General features: G+C 44.8%; 12 protein-coding genes across 12 annotated transcripts; 3 read left to right on the top strand and 9 right to left on the bottom strand.

Annotated features, from left to right (window-relative positions):
* Window positions 1-1,841: 1,841 nt before the first annotated feature.
* N7479_001772 (uncharacterized protein) lies at window positions 1,842-2,087 on the bottom strand (the record flags this gene model as incomplete). The annotated part of the gene is made up of 1 exon (XM_057249469.1): window positions 1,842-2,087. The coding sequence occupies one exon, from the start codon at window positions 2,085-2,087 to the stop codon at window positions 1,842-1,844; it is 246 nt and encodes an 81-aa protein (XP_057113901.1).
* Window positions 2,088-4,094: 2,007 nt separating this feature from the next.
* On the bottom strand, window positions 4,095-5,073 carry N7479_001771 (uncharacterized protein; the record flags this gene model as incomplete). The annotated part of the gene is made up of 2 exons (XM_057249468.1): window positions 4,095-4,772; window positions 4,996-5,073. 2 exons carry the CDS (start codon window positions 5,071-5,073, stop codon window positions 4,095-4,097), a joined length of 756 nt encoding a protein of 251 aa, XP_057113900.1.
* A 2,749-nt stretch (window positions 5,074-7,822) lies between these two features.
* On the bottom strand, window positions 7,823-8,878 carry N7479_001770 (uncharacterized protein; the record flags this gene model as incomplete). The annotated part of the gene is made up of 1 exon (XM_057249467.1): window positions 7,823-8,878. One exon carries the CDS (start codon window positions 8,876-8,878, stop codon window positions 7,823-7,825), a length of 1,056 nt encoding a protein of 351 aa, XP_057113899.1.
* Window positions 8,879-9,537: 659 nt separating this feature from the next.
* Window positions 9,538-10,030, bottom strand: N7479_001769 (uncharacterized protein; the record flags this gene model as incomplete). The annotated part of the gene is made up of 3 exons (XM_057249466.1): window positions 9,538-9,573; window positions 9,665-9,807; window positions 9,838-10,030. 3 exons carry the CDS (start codon window positions 10,028-10,030, stop codon window positions 9,538-9,540), a joined length of 372 nt encoding a protein of 123 aa, XP_057113898.1.
* Window positions 10,031-10,147: 117 nt separating this feature from the next.
* On the bottom strand, window positions 10,148-10,458 carry N7479_001768 (uncharacterized protein; the record flags this gene model as incomplete). The annotated part of the gene is made up of 2 exons (XM_057249465.1): window positions 10,148-10,362; window positions 10,422-10,458. 2 exons carry the CDS (start codon window positions 10,456-10,458, stop codon window positions 10,148-10,150), a joined length of 252 nt encoding a protein of 83 aa, XP_057113897.1.
* A 1,866-nt stretch (window positions 10,459-12,324) lies between these two features.
* N7479_001767 (ATPase AAA-type core) lies at window positions 12,325-14,596 on the bottom strand (the record flags this gene model as incomplete). Its single annotated transcript, XM_057249464.1, has 2 exons — window positions 12,325-13,569; window positions 14,363-14,596. The coding sequence occupies 2 exons, from the start codon at window positions 14,594-14,596 to the stop codon at window positions 12,325-12,327; spliced, it is 1,479 nt and encodes a 492-aa protein (XP_057113896.1).
* A 2,050-nt stretch (window positions 14,597-16,646) lies between these two features.
* N7479_001766 (uncharacterized protein) lies at window positions 16,647-18,158 on the top strand (the record flags this gene model as incomplete). The annotated part of the gene is made up of 3 exons (XM_057249463.1): window positions 16,647-17,514; window positions 17,559-17,724; window positions 17,780-18,158. The coding sequence occupies 3 exons, from the start codon at window positions 16,647-16,649 to the stop codon at window positions 18,156-18,158; spliced, it is 1,413 nt and encodes a 470-aa protein (XP_057113895.1).
* A 421-nt stretch (window positions 18,159-18,579) lies between these two features.
* On the top strand, window positions 18,580-19,573 carry N7479_001765 (uncharacterized protein; the record flags this gene model as incomplete). Its single annotated transcript, XM_057249462.1, is given in 2 exon segments — window positions 18,580-19,033; window positions 19,050-19,573. 2 exon segments carry the CDS (start codon window positions 18,580-18,582, stop codon window positions 19,571-19,573), a joined length of 978 nt encoding a protein of 325 aa, XP_057113894.1.
* A 315-nt stretch (window positions 19,574-19,888) lies between these two features.
* Window positions 19,889-20,313, bottom strand: N7479_001764 (uncharacterized protein; the record flags this gene model as incomplete). Its single annotated transcript, XM_057249461.1, has 2 exons — window positions 19,889-20,083; window positions 20,137-20,313. 2 exons carry the CDS (start codon window positions 20,311-20,313, stop codon window positions 19,889-19,891), a joined length of 372 nt encoding a protein of 123 aa, XP_057113893.1.
* Window positions 20,314-21,206: 893 nt separating this feature from the next.
* Window positions 21,207-22,343, bottom strand: N7479_001763 (uncharacterized protein; the record flags this gene model as incomplete). The annotated part of the gene is made up of 1 exon (XM_057249460.1): window positions 21,207-22,343. One exon carries the CDS (start codon window positions 22,341-22,343, stop codon window positions 21,207-21,209), a length of 1,137 nt encoding a protein of 378 aa, XP_057113892.1.
* Window positions 22,344-23,666: 1,323 nt separating this feature from the next.
* N7479_001762 (uncharacterized protein) lies at window positions 23,667-24,508 on the bottom strand (the record flags this gene model as incomplete). The annotated part of the gene is made up of 4 exons (XM_057249459.1): window positions 23,667-23,894; window positions 23,967-23,974; window positions 24,031-24,375; window positions 24,439-24,508. 4 exons carry the CDS (start codon window positions 24,506-24,508, stop codon window positions 23,667-23,669), a joined length of 651 nt encoding a protein of 216 aa, XP_057113891.1.
* A 950-nt stretch (window positions 24,509-25,458) lies between these two features.
* Window positions 25,459-26,442, top strand: N7479_001761 (uncharacterized protein; the record flags this gene model as incomplete). Its single annotated transcript, XM_057249458.1, has 1 exon — window positions 25,459-26,442. The coding sequence occupies one exon, from the start codon at window positions 25,459-25,461 to the stop codon at window positions 26,440-26,442; it is 984 nt and encodes a 327-aa protein (XP_057113890.1).
* Window positions 26,443-26,619: the final 177 nt, after the last annotated feature.

Genomic DNA, 26,619 nt, shown 5'->3' with positions numbered 1-26,619 from the left:
ATGAGTGACCCCATGACAAATAGTCATTACAATATGAAGGCGCGTGTGAATTTTGTCTTCATTCAATTGAACTGTACTGTGCCTGGCAAATTTCTGAGACTTCTTCGATTTTCAAGCCTACGTGCCGAAAATGACCTCTAGCACTCTCTTCTTTTGCACCGACCATATCAATACACCATCCAAGAAAGGTATCAAAGCCTTGATCGGGGTCTACTTCGAGGCCCCAGTTGCGTTTAATAAAGGCTTTGAGCTCAGCGAAAAACTCTTCAATCGGATTTAAGTCCGGCGAGTAGGGTGGCAGATAGACCAATTTTACCCCTATATCTATATATATCTGCGTTATCCGCTCTGAATGATAAAACGAGGCGTTGTCTATAACTAGAACGGATTTAGGTTCGGGCTATCTTCCGCAGTGCTGAAGAGGCTGCGCTATAAAGTCCTTGAACACGGTGGTATCTGTGGACCCGCAGAATACACGCGATAAAACGATTCTATCCTGGGAATACGCAGGCAGTATCTGATATCGCTGGTCGCGGTGAAATTGTGATACTTATATAGGGGACACACCAAGTGGTGACTAGCCTATACACCTGAACCCAACCCTTTTATTATATCCGGATTTATCTACGTAAACCAGCTGATACGACTGAAAATCCGACAAATTATACAGATGCTATTCTCGCAAATCGGCATTGCGCTCCCTCGCTTACTGCCGAGTGCTCTTTGTAGACTAATTGTTGGTAATAAGGGCTCGTCTGATACTGGAGGTTATAACTAGGGTGCGGAATTCGTCCCAGAGGAAAACAGCTATCTTATCGAGGTATAAACCGGGCTTTTTAGATAGGTGTTCGCAGAGGGCTTTAATCATCAGTGGCGTTACAGTCCGTTTCTGTCCTATTCGAGTTGGGGGGGGGGGGGGGGGTATATACACTTCCAAATTGCCGCAAGTTTACGCGAATAATTATAGTCGTAGCCTGGCTGCATTCTGCTTCTTCAGCTATTTTAGATATACCAAGTGACTGGCTCTCTATTATATCGCGGATGAGATACAGCTTGGATAGTGGAAGTCTGGGAGTTATTTAGTGAGGTTGATTATAACGTTCTAGAGAGATAGTCGGGTGAAGATGCCTCCTGCTTGAGGTGGGTGGTTTGGCAGAGAATTACCATTGTATGGCATTTGCGAGTAAAATACACAGGACAGGGTCCCACCTTCGTTATGTAAAATACAATGTCTATTCTTGGAAATCACGGATCTACCACTATTCCAAATGTGAGCTAGCGTGTGTTAGATTAGGGTTCGCGAATCAAGTCGCAAGAGTGTGGAGTTGACTCCATTTCGAATTCTACTGTATGTCTAACTCAGATCAGAGGATGAATCGATTGTAGCAGTGCAATCAGTGGCTTACCGTACAGTTATCTGCTTACTCACGAACGCTTATGTCTCCTTACAGCGTGATAATCAGCCTGTTAGCTATAGCTTCCCCATGCTGCTTTGTGACACTATCTTGGGAATCAAGTTAGGATAGGCTAACACGCAAGAATGTGACCAGGCTCCTCAGTGTAATCTTTCGCCTTGAGGGTATGACCAACACTCCTTTTCACAATGATTGCAACCAATATGAAATGCCTTACGTCTGGGAAAAGAGCGCCGCATAAAACAGGAGCAGCTGCGCAAGCGCCGCAATTGTTCTTTTCCTGGAAAAGTTCCCCCTCCACCCTTTGGCGTTCGTCTCTCTCTCGGCGAAGCTTTTCCTAAAGCATTCTGTTTTCGTCTCGTAATAGTTGGATTTCATGGTCAACTGCATTTCGGACATGCTTGAAAGCGTTATCCTAGTTCATTATTAGTCGAGGAAGAGAAGGGTTTTATGAGGAACTGGTACCAAACTAGACGGCTCTGTCTCGGTTCTTTTGCGTTTACGTGATGGCATCATGTTGGGCGCATCATCGATTGCTTCAACGAGCAAGTTCTCGAACTCCTGGTATCTGTAATCACGCCGAGGGTATCTTCGAGGACGCGAGCTACCTGGCTCGACGCTTGGCGATTCTTCGTCATCGGGTATAATAATCCTGTTGGAATAGCTTGCCATCGTGTTCGTAGGGGGAGGAATGCTGATATGACTCGACCGGATAAGAGAGAAAGAGAAAATCAGACTATGACACCGGCTGGGGGAGGCCCTTTATATACCTGAGAGCCGATTGTGGCGGTGTCACCATAGGAGACAACTAGACTGATGGTGTGAGGCTAGGCCATAGTGTTGCAGCGGATGTAGACAGGTGCAGATATGCGGTTCTCTTGAAATAGAGTCAATTGGATGAGTAGTCTGGTAAATTGTGCGGTAGTCCTGAGAACGGCCCATCAAAGATGGAGACGATTGGTAGATTGCTCTTATTGTTCCATGCCTTTACACTAGCCATTATCACCCACGGAACTAAGGCGAGCATCCTCGGCCTAGTTTCACACTCAGACGGTAAAAGCCGGACCGTATGACGATGTTGCTGCAGAATGTCCGTCCAAATTATCGACGTTTGCGGCGACAAGGCACACTCTGCAATACGAGGCGAGGAATTCTGGAAAGCGGAAAGCTGCACAAGGAACCAGCGTATGAAGTTATATGGCAGCCTTTCAGAGGGACCTTCATATAAAGGGGCAGAGTACCCTTTTCTTCATCCAAAATGACACGGAAAACATTAGCCAACGCCTGTGAGGGCGTTGAATCCCCTAAGGCAGATTTGATGCCCCAATATGCAATATGCAGTGGTGCTAGTCCAGGAAGCGCAAAGGTTCAACAATGGACCAACTGATTGACGCGAAGTGGACCTTCCGATCGAAGTTGTGGGCCAATGGTGAAAATGCCTTATCTCGGACGCAATAGGAGGAGGAGGAAGACTAAAATAAAGGGACTGTAATCAATCTGCATGAGGATAAAAGGGAGCGGGAGGAGATAAAAATATCGGTAGGGTACGTATAGGGAAGAGTCCAGGAGAGAGCTAAAAACAGCAAAGGGTTGAGGCAGCGATGGAGGATGGAGGATGGAGACTTTATCGATAACTTATGGATAGCAACAGGCATAGGGACGCTATGCCCAAACTGACATGCTAAAACTTATATGGAAATACATCTGCTAGGAGCTGTTATCAGGAGGATTGACTATGCTGGTAAAGAAGCAATTGTTTCGAAGCTGATCTTGAAAATGCGCTTGAGCTATTATTGTTAATCTCTACGTGCTTGGATGAATGGTAATCGTGCTGCACTTTGTGTTCCAGACCAACCTTTCTACATCAGAACACTAAAGCGGGTTATATAGACCGAGCTCATGTCATATAGCCAATAATAGCCGTTAATTCCGTTTAATAGCGTTGCCAACTGAATCGGAGTGTTCACCAGAAGTGGTCTCCGTCGTTGATGAGGCTCATAGGTACAATTGAATGATCGGCTAAGAGATCTCGAATATCACGTGGCTGAGCAAAGCCCTACTTGGTTAATTCACAGCCGACTGAAGTCTGAAAACCCTCCCATGATTACTATTCCACTTTTCGTGGGTGTTCCGAGCAGGTCCTGCGGATGATATATGTAGTGCGAAATGAAGAAAGCAGGAGCCTCGACTGCGTGAGATCTAACTCTCAAATGAAACCCGCATTTGGGTATTTTTGCTGAAGAAGCGACTCCACCATGAGATGGTGAAATCATGTACCCCGTGTAACTTTTCGGCTTTGACGCTGGTACGAAATCCTTAGAGAAAAGGAAGAATGCCTGAACCACCTGTACATATAGCTCCACACGTTGAATTGGAATACTAAATACTATAATTAACAAACCCCCAAGTCATTGTTGACGGTGAATCGCACACTAGAAAGTTCTCATAATAAAAATAGAAAATGAGAAATTTCACCAAAGACCAATCACACATAGCATGAAAGAAAGCATGCTTTTCAAACAGACACATAATCACAGATAGAATTCACAGCATGAAGTCGCCGGGGTATAGCGAGTAATTTTGATAGACGGGTATGACAGGATAGGCATCTCATCATGGTCCCCCGACTGCATTTTTTCCCTCTTTTGGACATAAGCAGACCTGAAAAGGACGACAGAATCAAAACGGAACAGAATAAACAACAGCATACGGCAGACGCACATCACCCTCGACAACACTATTGTAGAGACCGCTGCTTTGGATGGCCATTGGAACTGTACCGTCTTGCGATGTTGCGCACTGTGAGTTCCAGGCCTTTGCGTGGGTGACTGGGTTTATGTCTGAGAGAACGTCTGGGAGGGTTGAGAGGTTGATGTTGGACTGGGGCCAGCTTCGATAGGATTGGAGGGTTGAGAGGACGCAGTCTGCGTCTGTATATGTCGTCGTCATTGCTCCTATTGGCTGGGGCATCTTCGTGGCTATGCCTTGGCTTGGGAGGACGAAGTCGTACGTAGCTTCGTTCATGATGCTACTGCGTTCTTCAAAGACCTCGGTGGGTCTGCCATTGAGATCCCGATACTGGTTGGCCCATACGGTGCTATAGTCGTCGAGCATTCCTCTAGTGTTGGGCATGTAACAAAGCGATGTCTGACCATGATAGTTGGCTGACTGGTTATTATAGGACTGGTCTATAGCGACGGGTTGTTGCCGTGGGAGGATATCCAGCTTGTTCTCATTTTGCTGGCATAGAGCCCGTATTTGAGTGGAGCCCATAATGGTTAGCGTTTTTTCCTGACACCTGGTTGCATAAAACCTAGCCGCTTCTCCAGCAATATCTTCAGGGGACAAAGATTTTGGCTAGTAGGGCAAAAAAGGAAGGTTACTAAAGCTCTCGTTGTAGGTATTGAGGACTTTGGCTCACTCGTATGTACTGGCATTCGGTGGCTCCAACATGACAGCAGGTTGAGCAAGGTAGGCCATTGCGGATATCACCGCTACATTTGATCCTTCTCCTCCGGCATCGAGTGCACTAGTTGAGGGTTACAGAGTGCCAGGTGATCAAGATGACGGGAGCACTCACTGCGACTAAAGCTCGCTTCCTCTGTTTTCGTGGCATTTCGTCTCCTTCAACAAGATGTTCCTGCTTGCCCACCTTCATCGACCGAGCCATAGAAATGGTCGAGTTATGCCGGGCTTCTGGTCCAGACAGATCATATATGTGATCCATTGATATAGCAAAGCACAATAACCCGTCAGTTCACAAGTAAGAAATATTCTCAATCCACTTCAGAAGCAGGCTTCGTAGTGATATGATAGGAAAACAATTCATCGGTGTTTCTTGGTGGTAAATGTTTCAGTGGATGAATAGATATATATATACCCTCAAACTATAGTAGGGCCACCCTCAATGACTGTTTTACCACATATGAGGGTCACACCAAATTATTCCATTGGATATATCCAAGGGTATTATGTCCTACAATTCTGACGGGCTTTTTTATTAATGTGATTTCACCAACACGTTCAATAAATTCTTATTTTTATTTATGTGTTATATTATCTACCCAGGGGCCTTTCGGATTTATGCAGTGTATTGCGGCCTTAGTGCCTTAGTTTGGCCTTAATTTGGCCTGATGCTGGCGTTAAGCCTGACCGTTTTAGTATTGTAAAGCTTTCGGTATGGAATAACTAATACGCCGGACTAACCCTTTGAATAACTCGATATCTTCTCTACCACCTCACTCTATCAAGATAGGCCTAATGGATTTGATTTTTTTCATATTATATAGACGTTAAAGTATTTGTAAATAAAGTGAATATATAGTACCTTCTAAATAAGGGAAATACCACTCTCTCCTCAGCTAGCGAGTAGGTAGAACTTGATCAGTTGTGTATAACAGATAATATTTGAATTCTCTATTTAATACAATAAAAATCAAATCTATTGAGCTTATACTGGCGGAGTATACTCCGTACTGATAAGACAGTTGTCGAGTTTTGTGGGGTTATCACTGAATTCAGGTTCAAACCGCCTAAAAATCATGCGATGTGTGGATTTGTATAGCAGAAATAACTTCATATTCATAGGGTTAAATGCTGACTAAGGTATATATTCAGGCGCTCGCGGGCCTCTGTAATTGTAATTCAGGTATATTTATTTTTCTGCCATACCAGATTAAGGTATTAAGGCACCATTGTATGCATTAAATCCGAAAGTAACCCTGGCCCCTATGCCCCTGGGTAATTATCCATTCTAGAATTTACCGCGCTCACCAACTTGTCCCATCATGGGTATATTTTACAATCTATCAGATGGCGCACTACAACGTGTTCGTCCTAAAGGTATACTCTGTTTCCACCTATCGGAAGGTCAATATTTAACTATGAACTTTACAACATACAGAAAAATAACCATTTCCTCTGGGCGCTCAATGATTTCATTATCTCAATGGCCGGAGAAACGGTGGCTTATTAACATACACAGGCCACTGGGGGGCATAATATCCATCATTAATACTGCATAGCACGGCCATACATTCCAAGTCCGTATAACAGAAATTCAACATTCAACGGGGCCGTTTCTCGGATTCTGATTTGGATGAGACTTTCTAGGAGGGTCAGTATCTATGGTACAAGAGCGAAACGGGACTCACTTCTGTTACCGCCTTCTTCCTCTTCTTCTTTTTTATATTTGCGGTGGAGGTGGGACGCCCGGCTTTTTGACCCCCGTTGTATCGTACGCACCACGTCTATCAACTTAGCTTAGCTTGGTTGGAAGCTCCACTGGATATAAATTACCCCATATTAAACATTTTCCGTTAGGAAGAACTGGCCTCTCTATTTTAATTTGATATGATAGAGCGATTCCACGTGTGATATAGGAAAGCCTGGTTCTTCTTTGCAATCAGAAATTTCAAGCAAATTATAAGGCTTGATGGTTCTATATACGAAGTTAAGTTAGTTTAGATTGAAGAATTGAGCACGGGGATTTGCATACTAAGTGCAACTGTGGGCGTAATGGGACGTATTCAAGGGCACGTAAGTGTGAAGATACCGGAGCTAGCTCTATTTTAACGGTGAGTGAAATAATTTTTTGATATAGGGATCAGATGTTATATACTATATAATTGAACTATGATATACGGCCCGAGTATTAATAATGTGTACCTCTTTGCAGCGACAACCAGAGATTTCAATTGGTAGAGCCGGATCAGCGCGTGCTTGACAGCTGACGCTGATTGACGTCTTAAGGATAAAAGGATTAGCTGGGCAATCTTGAGAGTCCTGGAAGAGTGGAATTCGGCAAAGGATTGGAACTTGCTAGGCTAGTACTATTTAGGTAGGTATGTGTATTGATCCAAGAGCTATAGTGGTACAAAGGCAGAATGTGGTGGAGAATCGGCGGACTCTAGGAAGAAATTCCTAATGGAGTAGTTAAAACCCGGAGTGCTGTGTGTTATCGACATTGTTGTAGTCACAATTAAGTCAGTGAGACTAGCAGCGATAGCGCCAAAGGTATATTATGGTGGAGTCTACGGAGTATGCATAGATATACAAATGCTAGACAGCTAATGCGCATCACTTCATCAGGCTGAAGGCTATTGGTGTACTTTTTCATGGCCAATCAGCACGCATTAACAACTCTTAACGTCTATACCACTAGTTCTTGCAATTTATAACGAATTCTAACTAGGATAGAAAACAAAGGAAAGAAAGGAAAACATGCAAACTGAAAAGGTAGATCCATGTCTGCTCCTCCATCATCAACTTCTGCACAAATAGCTACCATCTCGGCCAATTTATGCAATTCAATGGCCTCGTTAAGATTATCTATCGCGTTTGTCTCTTTATAGAGAAGTTCGAGCTTGGTCCCGAGGTCATGGTGGAGTTTCTTAATCAAAGGATGTTCAGGAGTGGTGGCCTCGATCGCTTGGCGAGCTAAGATAATCCGCTTCCTGGAGGTCAGGAAAGTCTCTTAATAGCCTGTATCGGGTTTTGAGGTGGCTTCTGAGGTGGCTCATGCACTCTGCCCGTAAGTGATGCTCACCATCAGCAGAAGCCTCAAGACTCCTTCTATATAGCAAAATCGCCTTGTGGAGATCTTCTATCTCTGTCAGTGCTCCGTACCGTAGTCCGAACTTGCGAGCGAGGTTGCTCAAGCGCTCCGCAAGCCAACATGAGCTTTTATCAGTCGCCTCAACCGCTTGGGAAGAGAACTGAATTCCCTCGTCGAGATCGGCGATGTCTTCGGTACAGCCATAACGTCTTTCAAGCATTTCCCCAAGGCTGGCACGACGCTCTGCAAGAACATATTGATCGTCAGGTGTAGCCAGAATTGCAGTGCGAGCGAAATTAATCGCACTATGAAGGTTGGGCAAAAATGCAGTATATCTGAATCGACATTCGAATATATCTCCAAGGCGGAAATAGCGCGCTGCAAGGTCGGGATGGGCACGAGGTGTCTTTAGAGCTGCACGACAACAAGCCTTAATCGCTCGATTAAGGTCATCAACGTCAACTTCGATTTCACCTCGGTGTTGGAGTAGTCCAGTGAGGATGTCTAGGCGCGCTGGATAGTCGGGATGATCATGAGCAGTCTTCTGAACCGCCAGCTGACAAAGATCAATCGCTGTGTTGAGATCATCGAAATTTTGAGTTTGCTCGTATCGACCATCCAGCAGTCCCGCTAGGCCGACTAGGCGCGCTGGATAGTCGGGATGATCATGAGCAGTCTTCTGAACCAACAGCTGACAAAGATCAATCGCTGTGTTGAGCTCATTGACATTTTGAGTTTGCTCGTATCGACCATTCAGCAGTTGCCAGAGGCGATCTAAGCGCGCGGGACTAATATCACCCGTCGGGTCTGTAGGTTGATATCCATTATAGGAACTGACTTCGAGGGCGTCCAAGTGCGCAAAAAGCTGAGCACGATTATAATCAGTGACCAGCAATCCAATGCTCATTTTGTAACACCGGTTTTAGGCTAGGTTTCATCTTAAGATAAGCCGATGAATAGGAGCGATTGAAGAAGGTACTTACAATGACAAATTTTGGTTTTACGGGTATTGATGGTAGGTAATATAAGATCGACACCTTTATAGTCCACTCCCTATCGCGAAGAAGGCTTTGCGATATCTTGCTTATATAGGCTAGATTAGTAAACGTATAGAGAGCAGGGTTGAGATACTGATTTGTTAGAGCCCAACTAAACACGCAACAGAGCTAGTAGTCACCCAAGCATGATCTTTATAGTCCTACATATTCGGCATACCAACATACTTTTTGCAAACATACTTTTTTGCTAACATACTTATTATTAAGTTCAGCTTAGGTTCTTCCTAAGTATTTTCAGCTACTAAGGGGGGATTGGAGGCTCGTGATATCTAAAGGACAAAGAAAAGAGAATATCATTTATCTTGATCGTTAACTCTACCAGTAGAGTTTCTTATTTATCTATCATAAATCAATATAGCTCTTTCTCATCTGTGATATCCTGAATACTATTAGCATAGATCCAGTACTGTCTGGGCGGAGGATTCAGCACACGCGTATTAATCTTAGAGCCGTAGCGAACAATTCTATCAACGTCATCAATTAGGAATAGCATTCAATTCTATAGTGGCTATACGTTGACCTCAAAACTTTCCCAATGCTTGAGCTAGGTTAGTCGAGTAATGTCTAAGATTTTGGGCTGAACAAGAAATGGTTAGTCAAATAAATATTCAGAGGGCCTAGCAAGGAAAACTTACTGGCAGCTCCGCCATGATCCCGCGACATTCCCGAGAATTTTTTTTCTGTGGATCGAACTGCCCCATATATTTGGAAAATTCACAACTCGTAGGAACGGGGAGTTCAACGGTTCGATCATCATCATCATCATCATCATCATAGTCTATCACAGTAAATAGGTAAATCCACAAACCTAGGGAATCGCTGTCATATCTCTGACTATGAAAATACATCTCATCCACATAATTAGGGGTTGACGTGATATTTTGGAGTTGATGAACATTCGTTTGCGTGTCCGCCCGGTCGTTATTATCACTAACTTGGATTAGGCCCGTGAACCAACCAGGAAGCCACGAAGATATTTGGATTTGTGGAAAGCAGGACATTTTGTAAAAGAGTCAAGGCTAACAGCTGCATCAGAGTAAACCTTGGTAGCTAAAGGAATAACGACAATCCATCATTTCATTATATAGCCCATGATTAGTGTGCCGGCCTTCACTAAATCATTTTTCTGACGTAGACAGCTTATCCCTCTTGGTTTCCTTCACTTGCACCGTAAGGGTTGATACCTGCGAAGCTAGGGTTACCTGAGCTGTACCAGCAGGCCGATCTCGACTACTCGTGTCTAGCCACTCCACAGGTGGACAGGCACCCATACTTTGAAGTTGAAAGGTATGGCCGTCACCATATCTTGTGATTTTGACAGCTATACTTTCCCCTATATAGTTTAGTTCTGATTTTAGAGGATAAGAAAGAGGATAAGAAACGAAGACTTACCCGTTTCCCCGTTCGCGTACGCTGTTTCGAATTTCATGAGTGGTGAGATTTCGTTTAGTACGTTTCTTATTTCCACTGGAATTCCGGAAGATGTTTCCAAATGTAAAAGATCCTTGAGCTTGAAGGGTAAGACTAAGAGAATAGACTTGATTGCTTCTGCTTTAAGACTTAGTAGATATTAAATTTATCATCGAGGGTCTATACCTTTCTCGCTTTTCACTTCTTTTATCACGTCTAATTTTCTAGAAATGTGGCCGAGGTTATCAAAGCTAAGCTTTTCAAGCGCATTCCGATAGTACTTTCTGAGCTGATCGATTGCGCTCAGTGGTATGAGTTCAAATTCCGCATCTGGAGGGTTATTCATCGCGAGATGAGTAGAAGAGAAAATAAAGTAGGGGGCAGCTAGCTTTATATACTTCAAAAGGTCAGCCGCTATAAATTGCGACAAGGTACGACGCAGACCAGCAAACATGCTTTAAGCCTTCTGCCAATAGATTGGCGATATCTCCTAAACTAACTCTAAGGGTGGTAGAATCTCCCAACCAGTCAAGTTCTTTGAGATCTCCTTAACGAGCACACGTCAGAATTATTATAGCAACTCTCTCATTTACTATGCATTTATCCTAGACCAGGGACTTCGATTGGTAAGTCACTAGATCCACAGCACACGCGCATTAACTTTACTAGGCTAAAGCTGAAGACTGTTAATTTAATTTTTGCATGGCCAATCAGCACGCATTGACAACTCTTTCTTTCCAATCCCCGATTTCTACTAATTTATACGGGATATAGTGCTAGGGCATCCATAAAGATACCTGGTATATATTATAAGTTCTTGATCGGATGAATCACGTATAAAACGTATTCTCATACAATCTTAAATCAAAATCACTTTTCCTCATTCACTATGTACTAGAATAACAAATAAGACAATTAAAATCATGCGCTATCTAAACGGATGATTCACTAACAAAGAGCCCGAAAAATCTTCAAACAACATACGCAGTGAACAACCAAAGATATCAAAAAGTAAATAGAGTAACATCCCAGTCTCCTTGGATGGTAGAGGCAGACCTCCTCATGGCACGTGTTGTGATGTTGCAAACCATTGTGACAGTATACCGACTGAGATGCCCGATCATGGCCTATATAGCTCGTTGAGGGAGGGTGGCTATCTGCTTTTGAAAGACGACGGATATGATTCGCAAAGAAAAGATAGAGCAACTAATAGCGTAATAAAAATAAGCTATGCTGGCCTAAAAGGGGGAAATAAAATAGATCACTCTAAAACTTACAGACTTCCACATAAAAAACCACTAGCCAGACGAAGATCAAGAAACATCTTATTCCTGTGATATAATTAGTGTAACAAACCAATTTGCAGATATCGATGAGACATAAATTTGGAACACGGCCAGTCAATAGATATATTGCTATATCGCAAAGCCGAGTTCGAAAAATACAGAAAAAGATGAAAGCAAACCAGCCAAGTACGGCGTACAACAAAAGACTGGAAATAGAGTCGTCATCCATATTTGAATATAGAAGAAGTTTTTTTCTTGGAATTCCACACGGTTGATGTACTAGGAAATCAAGGTGCTTTTATAATAAAACCTACAGACTATAGTTCATAGCTGTTGCTGTTCGGACAAAATAAAAATTAGCTAGTAACTTATTAGAAATGAAGGCATATCTCAGCTAGCTTCGTTATTAAATTTATAGATTTAGCAACGACCGGGATACTGAATGTCGCATCTCAAGCTATTCTAGTTTTCTAGTTTGTCAAGCATAAAATCATGGACTGAAACGGTATAGTAGCTATACTATTTTGGGATTAAGTGAGAAAATCTTTTCAGTAACTAAGGCAATAACCTTAAAACATTTCACTATCTCTCTGATCACTTCACAATCGTAGCGGCGTAGCAGCCTCCTTTCTGTGTCTCACCCAGTCAAGGGCCTTCAAAACCGCCTTCTCAGGGTTTTCTTTGAAACCCATCAGATAGTTGTTAATCTCCGCTGCAGTTAACTTGTTGGGGGAGACAATCCGTACAAACTTATCAGAGAGGTCTGATATTCTCTTCTCCCTTGTCGACTGATCGTTTGATTCTCTTTCTTCACTAATCGGGGAGATAAACGAAGACTCCTCACTAAAAAATAGATGGAAGAGTTGCTTGATGCATATGGTATCCATGAAGTCAAAGTGGTATTTTTGATCCACCCGGCCGGATCGAGTAAGGGCCGGATCAAGTTTTTCTGGATGATTGGTGGTCATGATCAGAATACGGCCCTCCTGTGCGCCAACACCATCAAGACAGTTCAAAAAGGCCGACAAAGAGATACCAGCGCTATAGAGCTCATTTTCTTGGGACGAATCCTCCACTCTGCCAGTGTTCTTCATTTGTGAAACCTCTTGACCAATTCCGGCATTGTCCACATCTTCAAAAAGCACAATGCAACGTTTCGGAAGACTTTGGAAGAACTTGTTCAACATATCATCGTTAAGCTTTCGAGAGTTTAGGCTAATCGTGTAGATATCAAGCCACAGGTGCCCGGCAATTGCAGAGCATATACTTGACTTTCCGGTTCCAGGAGGACCATAGAGAAGATAACCTCGGCGGTATGGAATGCCACGCAATTTGTACCAAGCTTTGCTTTGTGGACTCAGGAATTCCTTTATGTTTTCAATCATGCCATCCTTGATGTTTGGAGGCAATGCCAGAGTTGACAATGGACGAGGAGAGTTCGACATAGTTGAAACCCAAATGGTTGTATTCCGTTCAACAAAACCGCGATAGATTGTGATTTCATTCTTGCGACGATTAATTGAAGCATACTGTACTTCTTCTAGAAGAGTGAACAGCACCTTTCTGTTCCAAAAAGGTGCGTAGATCGTGAAGGTTTCTGTATCTGAGAGCCAACTGTTTTGCGTGTGGTATGGATCGCGGTTAAGAGCCAGAAGAGAACCCCGGTATAGGAAACAATGAAGCTGGTTCCGGGAAGGAGTGGTACGAATTGGCTTAAGGTTTGCCTCGTCTCTCAAAGAACGCCAGTAGGCCTCCCCGCTCTTTTCAAACCGCGTTTGCTCTATCGAAGGATCTTCATCGGTTTCCTCGTCGTCTTCATTTTGCCAGGGTAAAGAGATAGCATTCTTTACTTTGACAATAGAATTCCGGGAGCCGCTGAATGAATCATTCCTTGCCATCCAGTGTAGGAACTGGTTGTGTGTTTTGTCGTGGTATGGAATTTCAATGGAGACGGTAAAGTGAAGGAGCGCATTTTGAACAGTTTGCAGAAATCGAGGAAGTATAAAGGCAAGAAATAGACATAAAACGGCAAATAGAGCAATGTAAACAGAAAATGAGGAGACATCAGCGTGTAAATAGGAAAGAAGAGGGGTAAAAAGAGAAAATCCTGGAAATAATAACTCCAAGGCAGCGGGGAGTACCTCAGAGATATTGTTGTGCATGTTGCAAAAATTTCCTGTGAATATATGGATACAATAGACGAGGGCATAGGCCTTTTATAATGGACCCCAAAGCTATTTTAGCTTATAATTGATCTTTACCCATTCGCGGGGAGGCATCTCCAGAGTGCATATGTAGGTTGACAACTTCTCCCTGATGAAATCACATCTATGGCGATAATCCTACTCCGTCAATGTTTGTAAAACCTCACCTTATAGCTACCGTTATGTCATAAGACTCGAAGTCTAGATCTAGGGTATCGTGCGCTTTCCTATCTTGATCTGGGGAGTAAAACGCTAAAGAAACAAAGGCGAAAACGTAGGTTCTCGATTACATAAATCCATTGCTATTACCAACCATGGCATGATTCCTTATAGATTATCGTATGAATTTGTAGCTTCAACTTTCATTGCATCCGGGATTTATACCACGACTTAGAATATATCTATCTCTTTCAATGCCATATTTCCGCCTTACATAGCACCACTCCTCATTTCCCAGAAGACACTTTGCAACCCCAATCTTGTAGTGAAGGTTCAGCAGGTGGAACTTTGACAAGGCTGTTGCACGAATAAAGGGACAGCTATAGACATAACCTTTTGAGTGGGCGTCGTACCTGACATAGAACTTCACAAAGATGGAGTCTAGGGTCCGGACTGTACAGTCGTATCTCTCAAATCCAGCTATTTTGTCGAGAAACTGAACCTGCATCTGGGTCAGCGGGCAGATCTACATTGTCAGCGTTTCCAGGAATACCCTCCGAGTTACCCGGCCTTTACTTACAAAGATTTATCTCATTTGGCCAGCCAAGTGGTAGGGAACCGCGCTTGATCAGCCTCGTGGGTGACTTTTCGGGGGCCGGGGGGGGGGGGGGGGGGGGGGAGGAGAGAAGGGAGCTGAAAGGAAGAAAACCGTGTTTAGTATATACGAGGGAGCACATTGATGATATGTATTTCCAGCAATGGAGCATACTGTCAGATAGAGGCGGGTGATATCTAATGCCAACCTTGGGGTTCACGGTTTCTGCGGTTGTGCCGTGCACTTGAGTTTCCCTGGCGGACGGAGAATCGTCTTGAACAAATAAAAAGGAACCAATCCAGCTAGGAAGCAGTCTCTGTAGTGGAATACAATTCATGATGATTTCCTGGTAAGCTGATAGATATTTCTAGTGATGTTGATATGGAAAAGGGTTGGCTAACAGAGCAGCGTCAATGGGTTGTTATACTAGCCGATCGACTATGTAAAAATTTCGCTTGCTTTGGATAGGCAATGTTGTCATCTTTCGGCTTCACACCAAGGAAGCAGTCGGAGGTGGGCAACAACTATGTCAAGTTGTAGCTCCTATATATCCAGATGTTTACCACGGTTTGAATCAGTCATATTTTTCATCCTGCCCAATAATAGATAAAATTTAAAGCTTAACAATCTTTGTTGTTTGATTGAAACCTTTAGGCTCCAAAATTTATTAGAGCAAATCCCTTGGCCGTATGCTATTGAGTAGGTGTGGTAACGAGGTATAAACAATGCTACTGTTATACAACCAAAAGTCTATGGACGGCCACAATAAACTCATCCTCGTCATTTCGCCACGGTCCAGGCAGTCCTTGAGCCCCTTGGTTTTATCGACATTTTTGTCATGCTCATCCAAGTGTTGGAGCTTGTCCGCCGCAGTGTTTCACCTCCGGTCTGGTTCCTAACTCATTGACACGTTCTCTGTACCAGTGATCACTCACGGATTGCCGTAGCTGCATGCAGGGGAAACTGAAGAAGTCAAAGGATCCACTAAACAGGAGCGCTGTGAACCTATATAGCTCCTGAAGCCTTCGACCATTTGATAGACTTAGAGCTCTGTACCCTTCTTTTATAGATCATTGATGAAATACAAAAGTCTTAGTTCTGATGAACCGTCTCGATAATGAGGGGTTTCTTCTTGAAATGGACAGTAAATAGTTGAGCCCAGATTACTTTTGGGATTACCGCGACTGTAGACTCTGCAGAGTACTCTGTAGGTACAATAGACAGCTTTTAGGTGACACTAATAGCTTTACGAACCATGAACCGCCGACGATCAATGCCATTCTAGGCTCGTAATAACTGACTGCGAAATCACAAATAGTCTAGCTCAGGATCTGAGGATACAGTTGATCTTTTCTACTTTGGTTGCCTGAGGTTAGTTCTAGACTTCCTAGTTCTCTCTCTAGGTGGCGTCTTCTTGGCGCAGATATACGTCATAATGCAGATGGAATCAATCTAACCAGACCTGGCGACCCAGCGGCTGGGTCGCCAGATCTGGTTAGGGGATATAGGACTACATACCAGCAAGTTCCACCAAGGATAGAGAACGAGAAGCCGGACCGACAGTAGTTTGTCCAGGTGGTTATCTTGGTGCGTTCGCTTCCACTTATTCATTCCCACTTCCAGGTGAATACTGGCCTGCGTTTGTTTTGTTGCACAGGGCAAGTTCGGATATCATGATCGCGGGATGGGGAAAAAGCACGACCTGGAAAAGAATTGGTGGGTAAGGCAGTGGAAGAGAGTGGAAAGGGAAATGGGAGCCTTGTCGATGGAAAGATGCGGGATCAGCTTAGAAATGTGATGAACGTGCAGCTCAGGACATATCCCAGCGCCACAGGCGCGTCGCACGGACCCTCTTCTTCCCCTTCCTCTCCCTATCCCAGATGCTACCATCAGTTGCGGAGAGGGGTTTTTACCTCTTGCTTCTCAGTCCTCCTATTTTGTGAGCTTGTCTGACTACTAAGCCATGGATTATACTCGCCTGATTCAGTGTCAGGGCAATGATCCCACTTATATCAAGCACTTAGAGTTACGCATTATCGAGCTTGAGAGTACCTGCTCATCCCGTTATCCCGAGACCTCAGGAGTTCAGCAGCAGATAAGTGGACAGCACAGGCCTTGTGAGATCTGTCGAGACCCCAATCTTTCCACACAAGATATAGATGCTTCCCAAGAAATATCTGCCGATAGTATACGACTAGCCTCTGAAAGTTGTCACGACAATCAATCAATTCAACACAGCAACAGACCTCCAGGGAGTACGTTCGCCTTCATCCCATACGAGCCACCAGTGACAACGGAACCCCTGGTCACAACAGACTCCTCCGCGCTCACGGATTCTGCAAGGCAGCAATGGAATCATTTGGACTCGCTCGCATCCTCACTTAGTGATATACCCAAAACTTCTCGTTGGAAAGTGTGGACCTCTACCAATGATGATCGACGAAAGAATATAGTTCTTAGCTTGGTATCTGGATTAGTCTTCCCGAATGATGATAACCCGATAGCACATGAGCTGTCTGCACCTATATCCATCCTGCTGGAATACAGCAAATCTATGGAGCCGGCAGAACCGAGGTGCGCATCAGCGAATTCAGAGGAGAAACGTCAATTTATATACTTCCAAGAACTTATCTTCTGTTCAATGTGTGCGGTCGCCTTGGAGTTCACTCCAACGGAAGTTGTCTTTGCAGTCATGCGGTCTGTTTTCCAGTCTGACGCCAAATCTAAGACTCTCAGGGCACGGATCTATGGTGCGAAATGGGCAAACCGAGCCATTTACCTTTTATCACGCACCCGATTGGGTTCTTGTAGCTGGGACCTCATCTATATAGGTATGAAGCATATTCGCAGTTTGTCAGGACAAGCTAACTTCTAGTCTCGGCAGCTAATAATCACGTCAACTTTTATAGAAAGTTTAACGACTACTCTATTAAACCCGATGACCTGATACCAAAGCTGAAGATTCCAGAGGATACTCAAACGATATCAGTCCCGCTCGCAATCCCTTCCATCATACGAACAATTTTCAGAGATCTAGTACCGTATGCCACCCGCACAAAGCGTCTTATACATCTTGGTTAATATTTCTCATTATAGGCTCGAAAAGATTTGCGAATGCCTAGGATATGAGCTTGGTGATTATAATAGACTAGACCTTTCTAGTCTTGAAAAACGTCTCGTCATGCCAGCCAACACTAATGCAAACGACACCGAGCCAAACCACGCCGAGCCAATCCACACCACGCCAATCCACACCACGCCAATCCACACCACGCCAATCCACACCACGCCAATCCACACCACGCCAATCCACACCACGCCAATCCACACCACGCCAATCCACACCACGCCAATCCACACCACGCCAATCCACACCACGCCAAACAAGAAACGGAAAAACGGGTCACCCGAAACTTCGTCGAAAAGGCAGTGTTGGGCTGTATCATCTGACTCACCAGAAGGTAGGATACCATAGAAACATTTACGTTTTTCGGGGACTGATCTTTATAGGTGATTATTTTGAAACTTTTAATGGATCACACTGGTCAATCCATACCACGCCTGCCCCATCGGCACCAGGTTCGTGTTCAGATTCTGTAATAGATACAAATGAAGAGATGGTAGGTTCCAGGGTTGGCTATACAAACTGTAGCCCCCTAAACAGCGGCCAATCTGCACAACAGAGCATACTTCCTCGCTCACATGTTGATCTATTGTTTGATCAATGGGACAACATACCCAATCCGGCGTTGCTAAGGGATACACGTAGTCGAACATCATCTGCGGTAACAATTCCCGATTTCGAATTGGAGAGTCATGCCGATCAACTTTCTATAGCGAACCTTTGTTTCGGGCTGAATGGGACGCTAGATCTCGAATCTAGTTCATCATCCAACATGGCAACATCACCTCCCAGCACAACTCTCAGTCAGACCTTTTCCCCTAATAATACCACTCAACAGCAAGGGAGCAAATCTGGGTCATACAACTTGCAAGTTGATACAGTACACATCGATAATGAAGAAATCCATTCTTGTATGGGGAAAACCTACTCGAAGAACGTGTCTGGCAATAATAGGTGTGAGCCACACGAGTATAGAAATGAGCATGCCTCCCACACTCGTCCATCACTATCCTGGACTGACTGGTCGCAACAATACGCTTGGGAACTTGATGGTATACTGCAGCAAGGTCTTTCGGCGAATGATCCTCAACTGCCACTGTCGACTGACTGGTCGCAACAATACGCTTGGGAACTTGATAGTATACTGCAGCAAGGTCTTTCGGCGAATGATCCTCAACTGCCACTGTCGACTGACTGGTCGCAACAATACGATTGGGATTTTGATGGTATACTGCAGCAAAGCCTTTCGGTACATGATCCTCAACTGCCACCGTCGACTGACTGGTCGCAACAATACGATTGGGATTTTGATGGTATACTGCAGCAAAGCCTTTCGGTACATGATCCTCAACTGCCACCGTCGACTGACCGGTCGCAACAATACGATTGGGATTTTGATGGTATACTGCAGCAAAGCCTTTCGGTACATGATCCTCAACTGCCACCGTCGACTGACTGGTCGCAACAATACGATTGGGATTTTGATGGTATACTGCAGCAAAGCCTTTCGGTACATGATCCTCAACTGCCACCGTCGACTGACCGGTCGCAACAATACGATTGGGATTTTGATGGTATACTGCAGCAAAGCCTTTCGGTACATGATCCTCAACTGCCACCGTCGACTGACCGGTCGCAACAATACGATTGGGATTTTGATGGTATACTGCAGCAAAGCCTTTCGGTACATGATCCTCAACTGCCACCGTCGACTGACCGGTCGCAACAATGCTCTTCCGACCTTCTGCAGCAAGATCCTTTGCTAAGCAGCCACTCGATACTACCCTCTTTGGGTTTAGGCCAGGCGGCCGCCACAGCTATCTCGGGAAATTCTCCGGAGACCCGGTACTATTTATTATTTCGTCCTTCACTTGTGTCCAGAGAGGGCAGTTCTTCTTGGGACTTAGAAAATAGTCACCACGCCCTTGGATTCTCGGACGCCATTTACCAGAATACTTCTTATTCCCCAAACAGGAGCCTTTCAGTAATGTGAGACATTTGGTAATACGAACAATGAAGCAGAATAATAATAACATTTGAACTTCCTCGAATTTATTTCTTGCTTGGACCGCGGGTAAATATCAGCGAGGCGCAACGACCAGCGTAGTTGTACCCGCACCCACCCCAACTGGGTTACTATTGATTTGTACGAACCATCCTTCCTTCAATAACCACCCGTTCACTTCAATTCCTTTCGGTATTGGAATAAGGTATGCCGAGTTGGGAAGATTTAGTTTTGTAGAATTCTTCCAATACCTCAAGCGTCCTTCCCAGTTCTAGTTGCATTAGTAATATGGTCTGTCAAGGAACAAATAATATTCGTGCCTACCTCATCAATACCGAGGGCGGTTTTCATACGAGAAATCAACACCAAAAGCGCATCCCCGCCGTACTTCTTATTCCCTTTTTCATCCTCTTCAATTGTTGTGACTTGTGGTAGTAATACCTTGATCTCTTTTCGGATTCTTTCGGCATCGGTTACATCTTCTAACCGTCGAGGTTCCATCGAGTGCGAAAGAACAGTTCTAAATCGAGCTCCTGGGGGTAAGATTAGCTCAAATTCAATATAACCGGGAATTTGAAATACCTTGCGAGGGCAGAGGTTAGATTTTGTTGTATTCACGCTGCGATTAAGAGGGGTAAATAAGTAATTATCACCACAGGTAAGGTTGGGCACTAAATCACATGACACTGTAAAATCAATGTCTATCGGGCCGGTCATCAGACCAAAAAGAGACGTCATAGCCACTAATTTTCATTGTCCGAGACCCTGTCCGAAGTAAGATGCTGTCATCCAAAGATATTCACACTAAGTCCAGTGAAGCGTTAGCTCAGTGTCAGTGCAGCAGTCACGCGACTCATCGGTGATTCTTACCCTGACTCCCCCCTTGTCATTAGTGGCATTCGGGGCGATGTGTTGGTAAAGACACAATAATCCGCCTGGCTGGGGCATGTGGTGGTCAGTGTATCCTCCAACCAGCCACGAATCACATGAAAGAGTCACCTAAATAGAGTGCTGATTAATCAATACCATTGTGGAGGTATGGTCATAGCCAGAATGACAACAGTTGGATAGGCAGCAATCAAGAACCTGCTATGCAGTTTCTTTGGTATTTATCATCAATCCTAATAAGACAGGGCTGGGTGGAGCTAAATTTTTATTTGTCGTTATATAGTATACCGTTCGCTGGTCGAACGCTATTTGTTATTTGATGAAAAAATTCATCGAGCCTTATGTCTTTGAACTATAAACGGACGGTAGATTGGTGATTATATACAGATGGCCAGCCATAAATAATAGAAGCAAATGAATCTGTTAGACATCACTTACCCCTTGAGCAGTATGGAGTTAATGGTAAATTATTGATTAAGCTATAGTGCAGTGTTAAACTAGCTAAACTAGATAACCCGTACTCGCTTAGCCCCGGGCATCTGTGCTTTGTGCTGAGGCCTCTTCAATGACCTGGAACGTTCCGTTGCAGGCCGACAATCTAGCTCGCATCGGTGAAAGTCAATAATCAAAGCCCGTCCTAGCTCAGCATTCCATAGGATATTATCAGGCCGAAGGTCTGAGTGTCGTACCCCCAAAGCGCGTATTGTCTTCTTCGACCTTTTAATCTCCCTGCGAAGCTCCGCGGTTTGCTCAAGTTTTGCTGTGCTCTCACCGGCCCAACCCATGACGAGCATGTGCCGAATTTGTCCAGCTCCATGCAGAAAGTAGATTTTTGCTAGGTCTATCTTGCCGAGGAATACTGGGACAGCAGACCCTTGCGCTTTTCGTAAGATTTGGTATATATCAGCTTCGCGAGAAACATGTTGCCGCCAGAGACCGGACGTCGTTCCTTTCCCCACAACAGTATACCCATAAGGAAAACATGTGAGCTTAAACGGGGCGCCGTATGATCCACGAGTCCCAAATGGGATGCACCGGTCAATCTTCTCATCTATTTGCTGCTTAAGACATGACACTAACTTGGCAGCATTGATAGGATGCTGAACCTCATCCCCGCTTCGCTGGTGAATACGAGCATTTGGGCAAGAATCATCCAGACTGCCGCCATTTTGCAGCCCCAGAAGACAACGCTGGGTACAGAACTCTGCTTGTTGTCGTTGGGATATGTCTCTTTGATTGTCACGCTTATTCCGGCGAGAAAGTCGCTGCGAAGGCGAAACTTCAACTTGACTAAACCCTCGCTTTCGTCCTGGCGCTGCGTAATCTGCCTCGGAGCCTGATGAATCCACAGACCCTGTGTGATCTCCAAGGTCTGATGGTGCGCAGCCACCTTGTGATCCTGTGGGTACTCGGCGAACTGGTGCTCTTGGCGACTCGACTGGAGATAACGATTCCTGGAACTCTGAGCTGGTAGCAGGCGAAATAGGGCTTACGTAGTTTGTGTCATCGGAGGGTGGGTTCTGCTGTAATTCCCGAGAGCAAACAGTTTCACGCAAACCATCAAACTGTGTGATCCAGACCTTCAGATCACGACAATACTCATTCCGCCACTCTTGACTGCGTGGCTGTGAGCAAAAGCTCATCAGGCAAAGACAGAGAACCCTTGCAATAGCTGTGTTAGGGTATTGAAGATCTCCATCGCCATGATCCACCTCCTGGTTGGGCTCACAGAGATAGTAATACAAGGTGCTCGGTTTGCATTTGCCAGGCTTGATCGATTACTGATTTCCCTTAGAACCCTCTCATACAGGATTGCCTCAGGCTCTATACTTGCCTACGTCTTTTTTTCATAGGTTGGCAAATGCATGGTTGCGAAACCCTCGGTATGGCCACTATCCACGATAGCCAGTCTCCATGGAACGGAATCACGCCAGTACCTCGAATGATACAAAATCAGCTGGGGCATTTGCTTGAGTTACAAATGATTAAACTTGACAAGAGAATACTTTTGACACTTCATAAGGCTCTTCAGACAAGGAACAGATCATCGTGGATCTTCACAAGTCTGGCTTTCTTTATCTTACTCCATGTGCGTGAACTTGACGCCGCGAGAAATATATTTTGGGGGCGCTACAAAGACTCTGTATGATTGCATGCTCTCTTTGTTGTCCGATCTTACACTAGCAAAAGCTAGGGCGGCTTTTGGATCCATCCATCCAAGCCGAGGAGCCTGATTGAGGAACAGGTTGCTTCTTGCAGTTCCTTGCTGGCTTCTTATCATTCTGTCATTGGATCAACTCCATTGACCATGAACTGGGACAGTAAAAAGTCAAAAGAACTCCTCGACAACGATGAAATAGCTATCAATTCTATGAAAGTGCTGCATTCTTACGTATTGGCGTTGAGTAAGCTTTCACAAACCTTGATCTCTGATGCCAAATGTCTGACAAGTGCGCAGGGGATAATCAGCTTATTGGCCGCAAAGCCTCTAATATTTATAGAGATGGAGAACCAGAGAGTGCGCAATTAACAATCAGCTCTCTGATGTTTGTAAATGGTGAAGAAGGATGTCAAGTGAGAGACTTCTCCTAATTACCACAGCATGGCCAAAGGTTGAGTCGACAATGAAATTTGGGAACCTTTACACGGAATTTATTCGGTATAGGTTGATTAGATTGATTAGACTTGAGCTAGTCAAAACGCGTTTTCTCCATGTTGTTCTGCACTCCAGCTGTGATAAAAGCCTTGATCGAGTTTACCGCCAACCAGAAGTCCGTTTCAGTGGTAGAACCAAGCACTTCGAAATGTGCGGCTGAGCTCTTATGAACAGCTGAAGGCCCCCACGTATGCTTGGTATCTTTCGAAATTGAGGAGTTTGGTCCTTGATTATCAGTGTGGGGAGGGCTTTCCAAGTAAAAGGTACAATTGCAATCTTGAACCTATCAAATAAATGTCAGTATCACCTCTCACCCTGCGGAGCCTTTCGCATAAACTACCTTTTTCTCGAACTCTGCCAGCTGCTCTGTGTCGTTCGGAAATCCGGAGACAATTGTCCAAGGCCGTCCACCTATGGCTTTGATCTCATTCTCGAGTACTTCAACAACCAGACTAGCTGGAACTTCAAAGCGCTTATCGAGGCAATTCTTGATGATTCCGTGGTGGCGATATTCGAGATCCTGCGCCGTTTCGCGAAGCTTTTGGTTCAGTTAAATATGAGAAAGCGAAAGCTCTCCTGAAACGTGACTAGCGATCTTGTCGCAGGCCACTGGATTCCCTGGTAGACTTTAGCGAGAAAGTCTAGATGCTGCATGTATCTAATATATCACATACCGGTAATGAAAATGATGGGTAGTCGCTTTTTTCGTTTGGCGAGGTGATCTTCCCTTTCCCGGCACAAAGATTCCGCCCACCGGGCTGCTTCGTTTGAATGGATCTTCGCCAAAAGCCCCTGAAACTCGTCGAGGTCCTTTTTACCAAAGGTTTTTTGTTCATATTCATGTGCCTGGACTAAGCACTCGAACTTATCCATCTCCTTAACCCATTTTGCTTCCGGTGTTTCGCCTTGTTCATATTCTAGCCACAGCGCGCTGATTTCTGTTGCTCTTTTCGGACTGTATGTTTGGAGCAAGTTTTCTAGATATTGGAAGCCATTGCGTTCCATGTCGTATTTCCGTTCTATCCAGGTGGTTTTTGTGAGCTCCACTAACCTACGATGATATGATAACTTCGGAGACTTACCTTTTGCAACACCCGCGAACGTCGGAATATCCCCTATGACCGACTCTGCCAAATCATGAACCAAAGCCATTTGAATGCATTTAGCTCTATTCAGGTTCAATTTTTCCTGACCAAGTCAGCTGCTGAAAGGGGGACAGAGGGGTATAAATACTGGAGCGAGCATAGCCAAGATGGCTACTCGAAAGCTATGCGCGGCCACACTCTCGGGGTTCTGGATAGTTCTCAGCCATCCTGTGCGTGGTAAATGCTTTAGCGCCTCTATTGCATGTAGAAAGGGCAAAGGTGTGGGTTCCATCGTTAAGTGAAAGTATTTTTTATGAGATTTCCAGCAAGATGCAGGAAAGGGTACTTATATATTGTGACAGATTGACCCACCCCTCTTTCGGCCCGAGTCACAAGGCACCCCTCACGGGCCCACGGAAAAACTGACGACATTTTCAAATCCTCAAAAGAAATTGTCCATAATACTCTTTGCACATACTCCGTTTCCCCTCATTTCGCGATTGACATAGCAATTCCAGCTCGTAGGGGCCGAACGAAAAAGTTCAGTGATAATCTGACATCTGTCAAGTGACATCACTTCGGATGAAGGCCGGTGGATGCCCGGCGCTAAAAGTCGCACTTTTTGGGATACCCCTGTCGATAGCGCAGGGCGGGAAAGTCGCATTTTTCCGTTTGGGCTCGAGCACTCTCCGTCAATCTGCAGTAACAATTTTGCTAGAATATGCATCACCGAAGAAATACACAACTTGATAGGTTGGTATAATACATTACGTGTCATGCATTATTTATTAGGTAGCTGTACAGGTGCAAACCTCAAAGCCCCAGCCCACTCTCCTCAATACCTTGAGTGATTTCTCTTAGTACATAAAACCTTGAGCTGGATGCCGCCAACCTTTAGATTTCCTCTTTGTTTTTGTCACTGCCGCAAATAATTTCTGGCGAGCAAGGACTTGAGCCCCTCGTCCCGAGATTCCTTCAAAGCCCCTATATCAGCGCCCCCTATATCAGCAGCCAGGGATGAATCAGTCACCCAACGATCCTTTTACGCAGGAAATTCAGCGACTTAGGGCTGATTACGAAGGGAAAAAAGCGCGGTCTGACTTGGGTTCTGCTGGTGACCGACGTTTAATCGACCTCAGTTTGGGATTGATTGACGGTGTGTTCTGCTATACGTATTGGTATGAGCACCAATGCATCCGGCTGGCTGATATTCCCGGCACTATCTCTGGTGATATTCTTCGCCTACAACAAAATCTTCCCGACTCAGTCGACATCGGCGATCATGAAATCATCGGTGACCAAGTACGCCCCCTCGTGAATGCGCCACCGCTTCCGGAGCTAGATGATGATTCCGAAGAACTTGATACAATTCTTGCCGCGCTCCCGATTGTTGAAGTCGATTCCAACAAACACTTTGTCAAGAAAGGTAAATACAAGAGTGAAATCAGCAATCTGCTGGAATGCCAAGGTGGATCTTGTCCGGGAGTCCCAAAATCATCCCACATCATTCAGTTACTGGGAAAGTCGCCAGAGGGGAAGCTGGTTTTCGAAAAATTCGAGTCCAGATACGTCTTAGGGTACATTTATCCCCTTGCTGTATACAAAGACTGGCTTTTGCAGATAATATCCGGAATGAAGAAGCTTCATTCCCTTGGGATTATTCATCGTGACCTTCGCATCGACAACATTGTTTTCTCCGCTGACACATCCCGTGTGCTTATCTGCGATCTCGAGGGACGTTGGGGAAATCGTCTGGCTCCTGAGGTTTCTCGCGAGCCGGTGTTGGACGCTGGCTGGACTGAGAAATCGGACATCTATGACCTCGGCTATCTTATAAAAGGCATGATATACGGAAACGTACCGATAACGACGGCGGTGGAATGGTTTGTCCCACCTCCTCTTGCTGCTGTTGTGGAAGCTTGCACGCGCAGTAAGCCCGAAGAGCGCCCCAGTTTGGATGATTTATACGCTATGGTTGAGAAGATCGAGATTACCACTTAACAATATATATGTGTTGTTCACGTAATTTCGTGCATGATAGTGTATGGGCGGATTAACTTGTTTACAACTATAGTAATCTTCTGCTCGTTACGAAAGAGTTGTTAGTTTAGACTCCTAGATCGGAAAGGTTCAGTTTATATGGAGAGTGATTCAAGGAACCAGAAAACACGAGAGAGC

The sequence above is a fragment of the Penicillium vulpinum genome, assembly GCF_028829585.1.
Source record: "Penicillium vulpinum strain IBT 29486 chromosome Unknown utg000001l_segment0_segment0, whole genome shotgun sequence".
Classification (NCBI taxonomy): Eukaryota; Fungi; Ascomycota; class Eurotiomycetes; order Eurotiales; family Aspergillaceae; genus Penicillium; species Penicillium vulpinum.
The sequence above is the reverse complement of the archived record's forward strand: the minus strand, read 5'-3'. Positions and strand labels throughout refer to the sequence as shown.